The sequence below is a fragment of the Hemitrygon akajei genome, chromosome 27 (assembly GCF_048418815.1).
Source record: "Hemitrygon akajei chromosome 27, sHemAka1.3, whole genome shotgun sequence".
In the NCBI taxonomy this organism is placed as follows: Eukaryota; Metazoa; Chordata; class Chondrichthyes; order Myliobatiformes; family Dasyatidae; genus Hemitrygon; species Hemitrygon akajei.
The window spans coordinates 51,564,049-51,580,257 of record NC_133150.1 but is presented as its reverse complement, the minus strand read 5'-3'; the positions used below and the strand labels follow the sequence as shown (position 1 = coordinate 51,580,257).

The window sequence follows — 16,209 nt, the reverse complement described above, 5'->3', positions numbered from 1 at the left end:
ATAATTTCACACTTTTCCGGATTGAACTCCATCTGCCACTTGTCACATCACCAATCTTTGTATCATCTGCAAACTTACAAACTCACCCTTCCACTTCCTCATCTAAGTTATTTATAATAAATTTTCTCAATGCTGATCTGTGGCTTTCTTACTGTGGTCATATCTCCTCCCATACTGACATCCAAAACCAGTAGGGAAGGAAGAACCCGTTGAGTAAGTGAAGTCTCATTTTGCCGTCTCTCCCCTCCTCTATTGAATTCATCCCTTCCTCATTCTGAGACCCAGGTTTGGCAACACTCTCCACCGGTTCTTGAAGAAAGATGGATGCAGTGTCCCTGTTCAGCTGTTTCTGGTTGACTCTCTCCATCATCATCCGTGAGTTATATTCTGAGCAAGTTATTGTGTTTCACTTCTCTTTCTATCCCCTGAACAAACAAAACAGGGAAGGAGGTTTCATAAGTGAAGATGATACTGCAGCATGGATTTAGGAATCCATTGCTCCAGCAATGAGGGAGGACGTTGTCGAAGGCTTTTCAAATGAGGTCATGTGTAGAGAATTTCTTGTGTCTATACTGCTTCCAGCAGTCAAAGTGGCAATTGTACAGAGACAGAACTACAGGACGTGGGTCAGATCTACAATAGATACTTGTCATCTGTACTCACTAAGGAGATTTTTGTAGAAGCAGATTTCAGGGAGGTTGTTGGTGAAACTGTATAACACAGTATCTGGCAGCTTAGACCTCTTTCACCTCAGATGGTTGAAGAAGTTTGGTGTGGGCCCCCAAATCCTAAGAACTTTCTACAGGGGCACAGTTGAGAGCATCCTGACTGGCAGCATTACTGCCTGTTATGAGAACTGTACTTCCCTCAATCGCAGGAGTCTGTAGAGTGTGGTGCAGACAGCCCCGTGCATCTATAGATGGTAACTTCCCACTATTCAGGTCATTTATGAAGACAGGTGTGTAAAAAGGGCCCGAAGGATCATTGAGGACCCGAGTCACAATTGTATTTCTATGTTATATTGAGTATCTTGTTCTGCATACTATTTATGATAAATTACTATAAATTGCACATTTAGACAGAAACATAACGTAAAGATTTTTACTCCTCAGGTATATGATGGATGTAAGTAATAAAGTCGATTAATTTCAATTCAATATTTGTTGGGGTTTTTGGTCACAGATGAGCTGCAGATTATTGGGAGGATAATAAATGTGATACCTGTCTTCAATGATAGCAGTGATAAACCTGAGAGTCTAACATCAATGGTAAAGGAATTATTGAAAAAAAAGAGATTAATGTCTTAGAGAGGGAGAATTTATTCAAAGTGTGTCAACCTGGCTTAATTAGGAAAGATTCTGTCTGTAGAATTTAATGGAATGTTTTGAAGGGGAGCAAAATGTATTGATTCAGACAGTGTAGTTGACGTAAGTGACGTTGTCTAAAGTAAGACCTTTGAAATGGGAGAGTGGACTGAAAGGTCAGAGTCCACGGGATCCAGAGCGAGTTGGCAATTTGAATTCGATTGACTTTATTTCTTACATCCTTCACATACATGAGGAGTAAAAATGTGCAATTTATAGTAATTTTATAATAAATAGTATGTACAACAGGGCAGTCAGTATAGTGTAGAAATTCAATTGTATCAGCATGAATTAATCAGTCTGATGGCCTGGTGGAAGAAGCTGTCCCGGGGACTGTTGGTCCTGGCTTTAATGCTGTGCTACCGTTCCCTGGATGATAGCAGCAGGAACAGTTTGTGGTTGTGTTGGGATCTAAAATTAGCTTTTGAATTAGGAGGCAGAGGGCAATGGTGGGGGGTTGCGTTTGTGAACTGTAGCCAGTCGTGTCCCACAGAGATCAGTGCTGAGATCCTTGTGTCTGATGTAACTGGATCGTGAATGTAGGGGGTTTGACGAGTTGTTCAGAGATGACACCAAATTGCTGACGGTGAGGGGAACAGTTGATTCCCTCACAAGTTGATGTTGATCAACTGTTAAGGTGGGCAAAGACAGATAGAATCTAATCCTGATTAAGATGTGATAATAGCTTTGGGGAACTGAACAGGGAAGGACATTCACCATGAATGGGAAGACCCTCGGTATTATAGAGGAACAGAGGATTCTTGGTGTACAAGTCCAAGAATCGCCGAATTTGACAGCAGTCAGATAGGGTGATGAGAGTGGATTTGGCCTGCTTGCCTTCATTGTGTAGGACACAGACAAGAGTTACACCATTATGTTGCAACGTTACAAAACACACGTAGTACAAGTTCGGCATATTGTGTGCAACCTCGAAGGATGTGATAGCACTGGAAAGGATGCAGAAGAAATTCTTGGATATTTGGATGGAAGATTTCAGTGATGAGGGGAACTATATACTGGTACGATTTCCTCGGAGTGAAGAAGACTATGGGGAGATATTGTAGCCGTGGTAGCATCTGTTAGTCTCTCAAGACCTGGAATGGTTTCCAGGGTGCAGGTCTAGGCAAGGTTATATGGAAGACCAGCAGCAAGTCTCCCCTCTCCATGCCACCGATGTTGTCCAAGGGAAGGGCAAGGGCCGATACAGCTTGGCACCAGTGATGTCGCAGGAGTTGCCAGAACGAGGTTGAAGACAACGTTGGACTGCCTTAGGGACTCCAGCTCCGGATTTGTCCTCAGGGTTTACTCCCGAAGCCTTTCCCATGAGTGGCTATGGCCGCAAGGCAGCGGAGGTTTGAAATCAGAGTTTTCCCTCTCTTAGATCACAAAATCACAAGACAGAGGAGCTGAAGCAGGCCATTCGGCCCATCGAGTCTGCTCCGCCACTCCACCATGAGCTAAACTATTCTCCCGTCTAGTTCCAATTTCTGGCTTTTTTCCCATATCCCTTGATACCCTGACTGATTAGATACCTCTCAATCTCCTCCTTAAAAACCCTCAATGATTGGGCCTCCACAGCTGTATGTGGCAACAAATTCCATAAGTCCGCGATGATAGATAGATGGACTGCCTTCCCAGGCTGACGAGCTCCATCTACCCGAAGCACTGGTTTTAATGTGCCAGGACCCGCCTTCACCCCTTCTTCCATCAGTAGAAACAGTTCCGCTGGGCTTAGAGGCTAAGCCACAAGGGAAGGCCAGGAGGTGAACTTGGTTGTCAGAGGCTATTTGAGGTGCATGCCAAGAGGAGCACTTTTAGGAAGTGGGAGCTTGTCCCCACTACCACTCCAGCTTGACAACCTTGACAACCTTATTGTAGCCATATAAATAATGATAATTAATAAGAATATGTGAGACCGAAGGAATATTTCTCTCCACAGTAGTGGCGTCTGAAAGCAGAGGGCATGTATTTATGTTAAGGGTAAAAGTTTTTAGGGGGTCATAGAGTCATACAGTCATAGACCTCTACAACACAGAAACAGGCCCTTTGGTCCATCTAGTCTGTTCCAAACCTTTATTCTGCTATGTTCCATCAACCTGCATATAGACCATAGACCTCCAAACCCCTCCTGTCCATGTCCTTATTCAAATTACTCTTAAATGTTGAAATGGATTCTGCATCCAACACTTCTGCTGTCAGCTCATTCCACTCTCTCAACACAATGAGTGAAGAAGTTTTCCTCATGTTCCCCTTAAATGTTTCAGCTTTCACACTTAATCCATGACCTATAGAGATCCAGTTTACCACATTATCATTCAGATTGTTGATGTAGAAGACAAACGACAATGGACCCAGCACTGATTCCTGCAGCCCATCACGAGACACAGACCTCCACTCAGAGAGGAACCATCTGCTACAGTTCTCTGTCTTCTCTCGTGAAGCCAATCTCTAATCCAATTTACTACCTCATCTTGAATGCCAAGTGACTCATCCTTTTTGACCAACCTCCCATGCGGGACCTTGTCAAGTACTTTGCTAAGGTCTATGTGGACATCAATGGCCTTGCCTTCATCAACTTTCCTGGTAACTTCCTCACAAAACTCTGCAAGTTTGGTTAGACATGACTTGCCATACACAAAGCTGTGTGCACTACCCCCAGTCAGTCCCAGTTCATCCAAATACTTACATATCTGGTCTCTTGGAATACAGTGTCTTCCAATAACTTCCCCACTACTGATTCCAGGTTCACTGGCCTACAATTCCCTGGCTTGCTCTTAGAGTTTTTTCTTAAACAACGGAACAACATGGGCTGTACTCCAATCCTCTGTCTAAGGATGTTTAAATTACCTCTGCTGGGGCCTCTGCAGTTTCTGCACTTGCCTCTCAGAGGGTAAGACAGAACACGTTGTAATGTCCTGGGAACTTATCCAGTCTAATTTTCTGAAGGTAGCAAAGATGTCCTCCACTGTAATCTGTAGAGTGTCCATGACCTTGCCTCACATCAATAGATGCTGTGACCATTCCTCAAATAAATTGCTTAAGCAAAAAATTCAGTGAAGTTCACCCCCATCTCTTTCAGTTCCACACATTGATTACCACTCTGGTCTCCCAGAGGACCAATTTTGTCACTTGCTAGCCTTTTGCACTTAATCTATCTGTAGAATCCTTCAGAATTCTCCTTCTCCTGGCACCTGGACTGCTGAAGCAACCTCATGTCTTGTTTTTTTAGCCCTCCTGATTTCCTTCTTTCATGATCCCTTGCATTGTTATGCTCCTCAAGTACCTCATTTGTTCCTGTCTGCCTGCACCTTCTTTTCCTTTAACAGGGCCTCAACATATTTCAAAGCAAACTTCCCTAAATGTGTTATACTTGTCTTTTAATCTGATAGGAACATACAAACTCTATACTCTCTAAATTTCCCCTTTGAAGGCCTCCTAATTCCCAAGTACACTTTGCCAGTGAGCAAACCCTCCCAATGCACAGTTGCCACATTCTTACTGATATCATCAAAATTGGCCTTTCTCCAATTTAGAATCTCAGCCTGTGACCTACCTTTTCCATAATTACCATGAAACTAATGGCAATATGATTACCAGATGCAAAGTGTTCCTCTGCACAAACTTCTGTCACCTGCCCTGTTTCACTCCCTAATCCAAAATCTAGTAACGAAATCTAGTGCGACTGTAACGAAACCCAATTCCCCTCGGGATCAATAAAGTATGTCTGTCTGTAGTGTCACACTCTTTAGTTGAGAATTCTATGTACTGACTGAGGAAACTTTCCTGAGCACATTTGAAACTCCTTTCCATCCAGCACTTCTAGAAAATGGAAGCTCTAGTCAATATGTGGAAATTTCAAATCACAATCACAACTTTGTGTTCCTTACAACTGTCTGTGATCTCTACAGATTTACTCCTCTATATCCCAAGGACTGTTGGGTGCTCTATAATATAATGCCATTAACATAGTCATACTTTTCTTATTCTTTAGTTCTACCCATAGAGATTCACTGCATGAGATCGCCGATCTGCCCTGACTGAGTACTGTTGTGACATTTTCCCTGACTAGAAATGTCTCCCCCTATAATCACTCCCACTTCATCACATCTGAAACAAAGGAGCCCCAGAACATTAAGCTGTCACTCCTGCCACTCCTGTAATCAAGTCTCAGTAAAGGCTACGATGTCATTATTCCACATGCTGATTCATGCCCTAAGCTCATTTGCCTTTTCCAAATACTCCTTGCATTGAAATATATGCAGCTCTGAACACTGGTCCCACCATGCTCGTCCTTTTGATTCTTAACTTTGTATGTAGGCTTCACATCTTTCTCCACCACAATTCCACTCTTTGCTCTGGCAGTCTAGCCCCCATCCCCCTGCAAGACTAGTTTGAACCCCAACTCATGCAGCACTGGTGATCACTCCCACTAGAGTAATAATCCTCCTTCTGGATTCAGTCCAAACCATCCCATATGTACAGGTCTCATCTTTCTTGAAAGAGAAACCAATGATCCCAAATTCTGAAGCCCTCCAACGTGTTAAACTGTCTGATCTTCCTGTTTCTGGCACATGGCACAGGTAGCAATCCTGAGATCAAAAACCGGTCCTTTATCTTAGCAACTGAACTCACTTTGTAGAAACATGTCACTCTTCCTACCCAATGTCATTGGTACCAACATGGACAATGACCTCTGACTGCTCAACCTCCCACTTAAGAATGCTGTGGACATGATGAGAGACGTCCCTGACCCTGGCAACCGGGAGGCAACAAACCATTGCGGAACACAAAAAAATGCTGGTGGAATGCAGCAGGCCAGGCAGCATCTATAGGATGAATACAGTTGACATTTTGGGCCAAGACCCTTCGTCAGGAATAACTGAAAGAAAAGATAGCAAGAGATTTGAAAGTAGGAGGGGGAGGGGGAAATCCAAAATTATTAGAGAAGACAGGAGGGGGAGGGATGAAGCTAAGAGCTGGAAAGTTGATTGGCAAAAGGGATACAGATCTAGAGAAGGGAAAGGATCATGGGACGGGAGGCCTAGGGAGAAAGAAAGGTGGAGGGGAGCACCAGAGGGAGATGGAGAACAGGCAAGAAGTGATTGTGAGAAGGACAGAAAGAAGAAAAGAGAGAAAAAACGGGGGGAAATAATCAATCAATCAATCAATAAATAAATAAATAAAGGATGGGGTAAGAAGGGGAGGAGGGCCATTAACTGAAGTTAAAGAAATCAATGTTCATACCATTAGTTTGGAGGCTACCCAGACGGAATATAAGGTGTTCTTCCTCCAACCTCAGTATGGCTTCATCTTGACAGTAGAGAAGGCCATGGATAGACATATCAGAATGGGAATGTGACGTGGAATTGAAATGTGTGGCCACTGGGAGGTCCTGCTTTCTCTGGCGGACAGAGCGTAGGTGTTCAGCAAAATGGTCTCCGAGTCTGCGTCTGGTCACACCAATATATAGAAGGCCGCAGCGGGACTTCTGCTCTTCTCACAATCTCTCCTTGCCTGCTCTCCATCTCCCTCTGGTGCTCCCCTCCCCCTTTCTTTCTCCCTAGGTCTCCCGTCCCATGATCCTTCCCCTTCTCCAGCTGTGTATTCCTTTTGCCAGTCAACTTTCCAGCTCTTGGCTTCATCCCACCTGTCCTGTCCTCTATCATTTTTGGATCCCCCCCTCCCCCTCCCACTTTCAAATCTCTTACTATCTTTTCTTTCAGTTCGTCCTGACGAAGGGTCTCAGCCCGAAACGTCGACTGTACTTCTTCTTATAGATGTTGCCTGGCCTGCTGTGTTCCACCAGCATTTTGTGTGTGTTGCTTGAATTTCCAGCATCTGCAGATTTCCTCATGTTTGCATTGTTAAAACCATTGGGGAACCTCGTTCTCATCAACAGAGCCTCCTTTCTGTTCCTCTAAACAATGAAGCCCCTAACACTGTAGCTTGCCTCTTCGACACCCTTCCTTCTGAGTCATAGAGCCCTACTCAGTGCCAGAGACCTGACCACCGTGGCTTTCCTCTGCCAGGTAAACCCCTTCTCCAAAGTATCCAAAGTGGAACACCTGTTGGTGAGGGGATCAGCCTCAGGGGGACTCTGCACTCGCCTCCTATCCTTTTGTCCCATTCCTGACGGTCATCCACTCAGATGTATCATACACCTTGGGTGTAACTACCTCTCTGAACGTCCTGTCTCTCTACCCATCAGCATCCTGAATGACCCAAAGTTCTTCCAGTTCCAGCTCCAACTCCTTAACACGGTCTGTTCGAAGCTGAAGCTGGATGCACTTTTTACATCTCTTGTTGCCAAGGACACTGGAAGTCCGCCTGCCTTCACCCACCCTGCAAGAAAAGCAATCCACCATCCCGACTGGTATCCCCACTGTTCTAAATGTACCTACACTTCTCATCACTGAAACCTTAATGAATCAAGGCCTCAACTCCCTTCTCCAACACTGGCCCACTCATATAATAGATGTTCGACTTAAACCTAACAAATTTTATTGGACCTTCCAAAGAGCCGAATTATGCACAATCCAATGTCTCTTTGGGAACTGCGGTGCACAAAACCTGCCCACTAACCCTGCTTGTTTCTTTTAACGTCTGTCTCACTCTATGCAATCCAGTGTCTCCTTGGGTCCAGGGCATGCAGTAATGTGCCGACTGCTCACGTACGCTTCTTTTAAACTGTCTAACCCTCTATGCAATCCTGTTCTCCTTGGGACTGTGGCATGTAAAAGGGGACATATAGGAAAAAGCTTGTCACTAAGAGGAGGGTTGAAAGCTGGAACACACTGCCTGAGGGGGTGGTGCAAACCAAAACTCTCTAAACATTTAAGAACCTTTGCACAAGGACTTTAATTTCTGAGGTCCAGCAGCAAGAAATGGGATTAGATGGATTGTCGAGAATGCTCCAAGACTTCATCACAGCTGATCCATTTCCCCATCAACCTCAATCTCTTGCATTCTCCACATAACCTTTCATGACCGGACTAATCAAGAACCTATCAACCTCTGTCTTATACATACCCAATGACTTGGCCTCCACAGCTGCCTGTAGGAATGAATTCTGCAGATTCACCATTCTCTGGCTAAAGAACTTCCTCCTTTCTAAATGTACATCCTTCTATTCTAAGAATACGTACACAATGCTGGAAGAACTCAGCAGGTCAGGCAGCATCCATGAGAAAAGAATAGCTACTCTTTTCTCACGGATGTTGCCTGACCTGCTGAGTTCTTCCAGCGTTGTATATGTATTCTTTAATCCACAGCATCTGCAGTTGTATTTTTGTGCTTCTATTCTAAGGCTGTGTCATCTGGTCTTTGATTCCCCTACCACTGGAAATATCATCTCCAAATATTCCCTGTTGACACTTTTCACCATTCAAGAGGTTTCAATAAGATCGCCCTTGACATCAAATGCTTACCAGAAAAGGCTCCCTTCATTCTCAATCTTTCCCTCCTGCCAATCAGCTATTGCTCAATCCATTGCCTCATACAGCCTCTGGGAGATTTCTTCATTGGGATGTATATATCCTACAACTTCCAATTTCCTCTCAGAAACTCCAGCCACTGTTGCTCTGCTGTCATCCCTGCTCGAGACCCTTCCAATCAGTTTTGCTCAGATCCTCTCTCACGCCTCTGTAATTCCCGTTACTCCACTGTAATACTGATGCATCTGACTTCAGCTTCTCCCTCTCAAATTGCCGGGTGAATTCTATTTTATTATGATCACTGCTCCTGACGGAGTTCTTTACCTTAAACTCTCTATCAATTCTGGTTCAGTGCACAATGTCCAATCCAGAATACCCCAATGGACTCAACCACAAACTGCCCTAAAAAATCATATTGTAGGTATTCTACAAACTCCCCCTCTTGGGTTCCAGCACCAACCTGATTTTCCCAATGAAAGCCCATATTGAAATTCCTCATGATTGTTGTAACATTGCCCTTTTGACGTGCATTTTCCATCTCCCATGGTAATCTGTAGCTCACATCTTTGCTGCTGTTTGGAGGCCTGTATATCAGGATCTTTCTACCCTTGCAGTTTCTTTGCTCTACCCAAAATGATTCTACACTTTCTGATCCTATACCACCTCTTTCAGACTTGATTTCAATTTTTAACAACAGAGCCCCCCCCCCCACCCCCTCTGCCTAAAGCCTGTCCTTTCAACACAATGTGTGCTGGGATATCAGCTCCCACCTGTAATATTTCAGTTGTGATTCAGTGATGCCCTCAACACCATACATGACAATCTCTAACTGTGTTGCAAGTTCATCTACCCTATTCCATGTACTCTGTGCATTCAAATATAACACCTCCAGTCCTGTATTCATCATGATTCTGTCCCTGTTTAACATTGCAACTCATCATTCACAGTGTCTGTGAATCTCCACCCCACTGCTCAGAGAAACCCCTCCTTCCCATTTACTCTGCTCAGGCCCCTCGTTATTTTACACCCTCCATTGCCTCCTGCTCGATATCCCCTGTTCCAAGCAAAAACAACCCAGACTCTCTGATCTTTCCTCTCAATGATAATGTTCCAATCCCTGCAACTGCTTCCTAAATTCCCCCTTCACCCTCTCCAAGAGTGACCCAGTCTGTCCTGGGATGTGGTGAACATACTCGTCTCAGTGTCGAACTGTGTTCAAACTGCGGTTGGCCAACGTTCCAGCGTCCCATCCCGATCTCATACTCCGTGTGTCTCAGCTAAAGAAAGCCATCTGTCTGCTTAACCCTTTATTCCCCATAATCTTAATGAACAGGATACATACACTCAAAGCCCCCTCTGTCCCACCACCCACTCGCACTCTCAGTCAGGCATTGACTCAGACTCACTACACTGGGACCGTGAGCCCTGCTCTGGACACGGGCAGTCAGTGGGGTTCAGTAAACAGGGAAATACACAGGATCTGCCCTCACCCATTAATTAGGGGTATTTCAGGAACTGGTGAAAGCCAGACCCCTCTGTGGTGTCTCCCTCACCGTACCCCTCCAGTCATACTGTTGTTTAATTTATCCTGAGTTCACTCACAGTTTTTCACCCATTCCCAAACAATCTCCACCCACCCTATTTTCTGGATTGGGTCCCATTTGACATGTTCATGTCCCAGAACCCCCCTCCCCCCAACCTGGCTGCAGGCTGTAACTTTCTCCCTCAGGGCCGGTTACAGAGAGTCTTCACTCTGTTCCCCACCCCTCACGGGTTCACTGTGTGATGTAGGATCTGTGGGCCAGCTCTCTCACAGGGCTGGGAGACAGACGATGGGCCGTATGGCCTGTTGCTCTATCTGTGATTCTCACAGCTCTGATTCCTCCACCAGTCACTGAGCTCATCTGCTGACTGTCTCCTCTTGTCTCCTCAGCTGGGACTGGGGCTTCCCCGACCACTGTGAACGGAACTCGGGGACAGTCGGTCTCCTTACCGTCTGGGATCCCAGACAGACCGGACATTGCTGAGGTTGAGTGGAATCGGGTATCACCCAGAACCAAGATAGTGAAGTACTCGAAGGGGAGCGTTACCTACTTCGGTACTGAGTACAAGCAACGGATAACTCTTCATCCCGGGAGCTTCAGTCTGGAAATCCGTGATCTACAGAGAAATGACTCCGGTGATTATGAGGTGATCTTTGCAGCAGGTTCAGGAGCTGAAAATAAATCGACAGTGCGACTGGAGGTGTACGGTGAGTGAGACACCGCGGAGGGGCCCGGGTTTCACCAGTTCCTGAAACACTCCTAATTAATGGGTGAGGGCAGATCCTGTGTGTTCCCCTGTTTACCGAACCCCACTCCACCACGCCCCGGGGCGACTCGAGTAGCAGCAGAACTCTCAATAGATGCGATTAAATATTCCCGTTTCAGCCTGTTACAGCGATAAAGCACAACTGCTTCCAAGGCCAGTACAATCAACAAGGATGTCTCAATGCATTTAAACGAACTATCGCTGCTTAAAACCGACAGAGACAAACACAATCTGTGGTCGGAAGTGCCCTCGGGAAAAAAAAGCCCCTGAGGAATCGCGAGTGAATATCAGGATTATAAGTGCGAATAAGGAAACGTGGTTTTAAACTTCCCATACCGACAGTCTTGCTGGTGAACGTGCAGTCTCTGGTGGTCAGTCTTAAGAGAATACTAGACAGGTATATGGAGGAATTTAAGGTGGGGGGTTATATGGGAGGCAGGGTTTGAGGGTCGGCACAACATTGTGGGCCGAAGGGCTTGTAATGTGCTGTACTATTCTATGTTCTATGAATAAAACCGATGATCTCAGAGCCAGGGTGCTGAATCAGAAGGATATTAGGACACTGTGTGTCCTTTGTTTCACGGAATCCTGGTTAACCCCTCCCGTACCTGTCACCTCTCATGATTCTGCCTTCTTCTACTACCCATAGTGCTTTCCCCTTACATTCCTTCTTCACCTCTCCGGCCTATCCCCTCCCTGCTTCCCTTCCGCACCCCTTGATCTTTCCTCTGATTGGTTTTTCACCTGGCACCTTCCACTCCCCTCCCCCTCAAAAAATGTTTTTATTTATTTCCAGCATCTACAGATTCACTTGTGTTGCCTTCAAATCAAATCAAGATTAGTTACCATTCAAACCATACATAGAAACAGCTGAAGAGAGAGTTCCTCTGGGGCCATGGGACAAAACATTCAAATTACAAAGCAAATTCGAAGTAGCAATGTGCATTCAAAATAGCAAGGAACATAACTTAAATTAGCTTGCAAAGAAGCATACTGACTGGAATAATAAAACATATATATAGTTGAAGCCCCTGAGTGACAATGTCCGGAAATCGATGGTACCGTCTCCCGGCAGTGTGCAGACTCATGCCATCCAGCCTGTCATTCCACCACGTGGACACGGACGGGGAGTAACAATGGGAAAGACCAGGCCCGGCCAACCACAGACACCATGCTGGAGTGATTCCTTATCTCTCACCTGGTCTGCAACAACAGGCAAGCTCGAGGCTTGAGGTCTCGTCCTCGCTACAACTGTCCCTTTACACTGGGGTCCTGGGGTGGAGAGTATTGCACAGAACAGTACCGTGCAACAGATTCCTAAGACAGTTTATGGGCACCCGCGCTGTTTTCCCTTTCTATGGCTGGGATGAGTCTGTGTATCAGTCTGTGGGTCTCCTCCAGTTTTGACTCCACTTCAGCCTCACACTCCTGAACTTCAGACACCCAATGTGCAAGCGGTGATGTGTTGTTCAGGGGATCTCCTGGTCCATTTGCTCGTGTCCTTCCCAATTTGCCCATTCAAGGTTCCAGGTGTGGGCAGTCGAGGGCTCTGCAGAAACCAACTGTCACACCTCGAACCGGCCACCAGAGGGAGGCAGAGATGAGAAGGCCAAACCCCTTCCTGCCCATCTTCCTATTAGGCTCATTCTTAGTTCATTGTTAATCAGCTGTGCCTTACATTTGCCTCCAATTTTAATGCCTGGTCCTTTGTTTCTTTGTTCAGTCTGAGAATCTTTTGATTGGTTTGCTGTCCATTGCCATATTAATCTGTCTCTGCTTTCAGTGTGGGTGAATCTTTCACCCCAGATCCCAGCACTGTCTCTGTGACTGACCCCCCATTCTGATTCTTGTTTCCACACTCAGAATGTGCCACATCGTCAGATTGGAATTAACTTCCTGGTTCCACCCTGATCATGTGTGTTAATGAGTGGCTCTGTGATGGAGAGGGTGTGTACCCAGGATGTGAACGGTGCCAGTTTCACTCTGGACCAGCAGACAGTCCCAGTCGGGGTCTGGGCTGATCACTATCCCAGGGCTGCTGTACTTGGACCAGATTCAGGCTGGTCTGGATGGAACTCACTCAGGTGTTGAAGGGACATTGGGACCAGTTACCATAGTGACAATAGTTGTGAACTGGAGAGAATTGCTGGGATACAGAACTATAAATAGGATTCTGGGGATTTCTTATGGAAAAGTGCGGGACGTGGTCGGGGAAGAGGGAACAGAAACATGGGAACTTCCTCCAGCAGGAACTGACTGAACTGAATGCTGAAGGAAGGGTTAAACAGGTGGGTGGAAATGATTTGGGATTGGCTTAAACCATATTTGGGACTGTCAGAGACAGTGGGGGAATCAAGTGTCCATAAAGATCTCCTTTACTCATCTTTCATCTCTTCATCCAAACTCAGAACCAGTGTCAGGAACAAACATCACAGTTCTGAAATTCACTGGGACCTGTGAGCTCACATTGACCTGCTCTGTGACCTCTGGTGACAACACCAGCTTCAGATGGTGGAGGGGAGGGGAAGCTGTGGTGAACAACACAACCCATCACCTCTGGGGACACGGAGAGACACTGAAGGTTCATCACACCACAGAGAGCGGAGCTGTTGTGTACAGATGTGAGGCCAGGAACCCCATCAGTGTGGACACAGCTCAGATCTGGTTGGGGGATGTGTGTAAACTGGACAATTCTGGTGAGTGTCTGGGGCAGGAATTGGAGTTACAATGTTCAAAGTAAATTTATTATGGAAGTACAAATATGTCACAATATACAACCCTGAGATTCATTGTCTTGCAGCATTCTAAATAAATGCATAATAGAATAATAACCGTAATAGAGTCAGCGAGAGATTGCACCAACTGTGTGTTCAACTAGTGTGTAAAAGAGAACAAACTGTGCAAATACAAAATGAAAACTGCAATAATAATAACAATAAATAAGCAATAAATATCGAGAACCTGATATGAGTCCTTGTCAGTGAGTCCATAGGTTGTGGGAACTGTTCAGTGATGGGGCAAGTGAAGTTTAGTGAAGTTACCCCCTTTGTTTCAGGAGCCTTGGTGGCTGAGGCACAGTAACTGTTCCTGAACCTGGTGGTGTGAGTCCTCAGGCTCCTGTACCTTCTTCCTGATGGCAGCAGAAAGAAGTTTCCATGACAGTGGGTGTGGCGATCCCTGACAATGGGTGCTGCTTTCCAGCAACAGTGCCCTGTGTAGATGTGCTGTATAGTGGGAAGACTTTACCCATGATGGACTGAATCATATGCACTAAGATATCCCCATCAGTGGCATTAGTATTTCCATAGCAGGCTGCGATGCAGCCAGTCAACGTACTCTCCATTACACATCATAAAAGTTTGTTAAAGTTTTAGATGTCAAGCTGAATTTCCACAAGCTCCTGTGGAAGTAGAGGTGCTGCCATGCTTTCATCGTAAATGCACCTACGTGCTACTCCCAGGACTGGCCTCTGAAATTATAACACAAAGGACTTTAAAGTTGATGTTCTTTGCCTCCTCTGACCCTCTGACGTGAACTGGCAATTGAACCTTTGGTTTCCTCCTCCTGAAGGCAACAGTCAGCTCCATAGTCTTACTGACATTCAGTAGGAGAAGGTGGTGTTTCCCTGACCAGAATTGTCTGTAATGAGACACTGGCGTGATCCAGTATCTAACTTGTAGCTTGGCAGTGCATGATTGGACTTAGAGATTTTTACTTTGTATTTAATCCCTGCCCAGTATGAGACACTGATGTCCATGGGTATGTGATGTTTGTTAAAGTTGGGAGTGTGGGGCTGGAGAAGGTCTGGTACCGTCCCTCTAATTTGTGATCCTCTCTCTTTCACCAGCCGAGAGAAGCTGTCTCAGTGGATGTTGGCTGAGGGCCACAATCATTGCCGTCCTGCTCCTGATTCTCCTCTCAGTCACAGTCATCGTGCACATCATCAGTGAGAACTGTTTTTGTGTTTCCAGTGAGAATCTGTTGTTCTGAAGGGTGGTGTCAACAGTGAGGGGTGGATTCAGACCGGTGTTTAAAATCCCCTTTTCGGTCTCTCAGTCCCACCCACCTTGTGACTCTGATTCCCATCCACCTCAACTGTCCCAGGTCTCTCAATTTCTCCCCTCGGTTCTCTGAATCCCTCTTGTCCCAGACTCTGCACTCTTTATCTTTCACTCCTCGTTTAATCTGACCGAGTATAACAGGAAACTGGGGTGTGGGATAAAGACAGGGAGGGTGGAATGTGCAGACTGGGAACATGCAGATATGCAGTCCTAAAGAGGAAGATATAAAACCAGGGAAGGGGGAGATGTGAAGTCCAGGACGATGTGAGATACAAACCACAAGGGGGGATGTGGACACTTGAGACTTTTCACTGAGACTGGGAAAGGGAGAGACGGTTTTCTTCCGGATAAGCCAAGAGAGACCACATGACATTGCCCTCTTCAGTGAGGGGTCCTATTGTGATGAGAAAGGAGTTGAAACCTCTGACCCCTCACAGGGTGCACTGACCTCTCTCCTCTGACCCCACAGGCTCCCGCCCAGGCACCGGAGCAGAAGCCAGACTTCACAAGGCTGAATGACTCCCCGTCACCTCTTCCCTTCTCCCCATCCCCATCATCCTCTTCCTCTCCTCTCCTCCCTCCTCATTACTCTCTTCCCCTTCCTTCCCTCTCCCTACATACCTTTCCTGTCTCCTGTTCTGCCCCCCCACCACGACACACAGATGGGTGGGTAGGTTGATTGGAAGGCAGAGGGGATGAGGTACGGAGTACGGAGGGAGGAAGGCAGAGGGGATGAGGTATGGAGTACGGAGGGAGGAAGGCAGAGGGACAGTTGGGGTGGACAGTGGAGGAAGGAATGTGAAAGGACAGAGGGAAGGAGAGGAGGCAGGAGAGTTGAGAGGAGGGAAAGGTATGGAGTGTGGATGGGGAGAGGTGTGAGGATACTAGGAATGATCGAAGGGGCGAGAGAAGGAGAGCATGAAAGTCAGGGAGGGAGGGGAGGGAGAGAAGAATATACTGGGAGGGGTAGCAGGGAGGGTGGGCAGAGTGAGGGAAGACAGGAGGCAGGGAAAGGAGTGGGTTTGTCTGGGAAGCACAGGG

General features: G+C 46.3%; 1 protein-coding gene across 2 annotated transcripts; it reads left to right on the top strand.

Moving 5' to 3' along the window:
* Window positions 1-209: 209 nt before the first annotated feature.
* LOC140717057 (SLAM family member 9-like) lies at window positions 210-15,873 on the top strand. 2 transcript variants are annotated; one of them, XM_073030238.1, is made up of 5 exons: window positions 214-375; window positions 10,731-11,048; window positions 13,516-13,803; window positions 14,955-15,053; window positions 15,638-15,873. In XM_073030238.1, exons 1-5 carry the CDS (start codon window positions 321-323, stop codon window positions 15,685-15,687), a joined length of 810 nt encoding a protein of 269 aa, XP_072886339.1. In that variant the 5' UTR covers window positions 214-320; the 3' UTR covers window positions 15,688-15,873. The 2 variants fall into 2 exon arrangements, with proteins under 2 accessions (XP_072886340.1, XP_072886339.1); XM_073030239.1 differs by lacking the exon at window positions 13,516-13,803 and having other exon boundaries at window positions 210-375.
* Window positions 15,874-16,209: the final 336 nt, after the last annotated feature.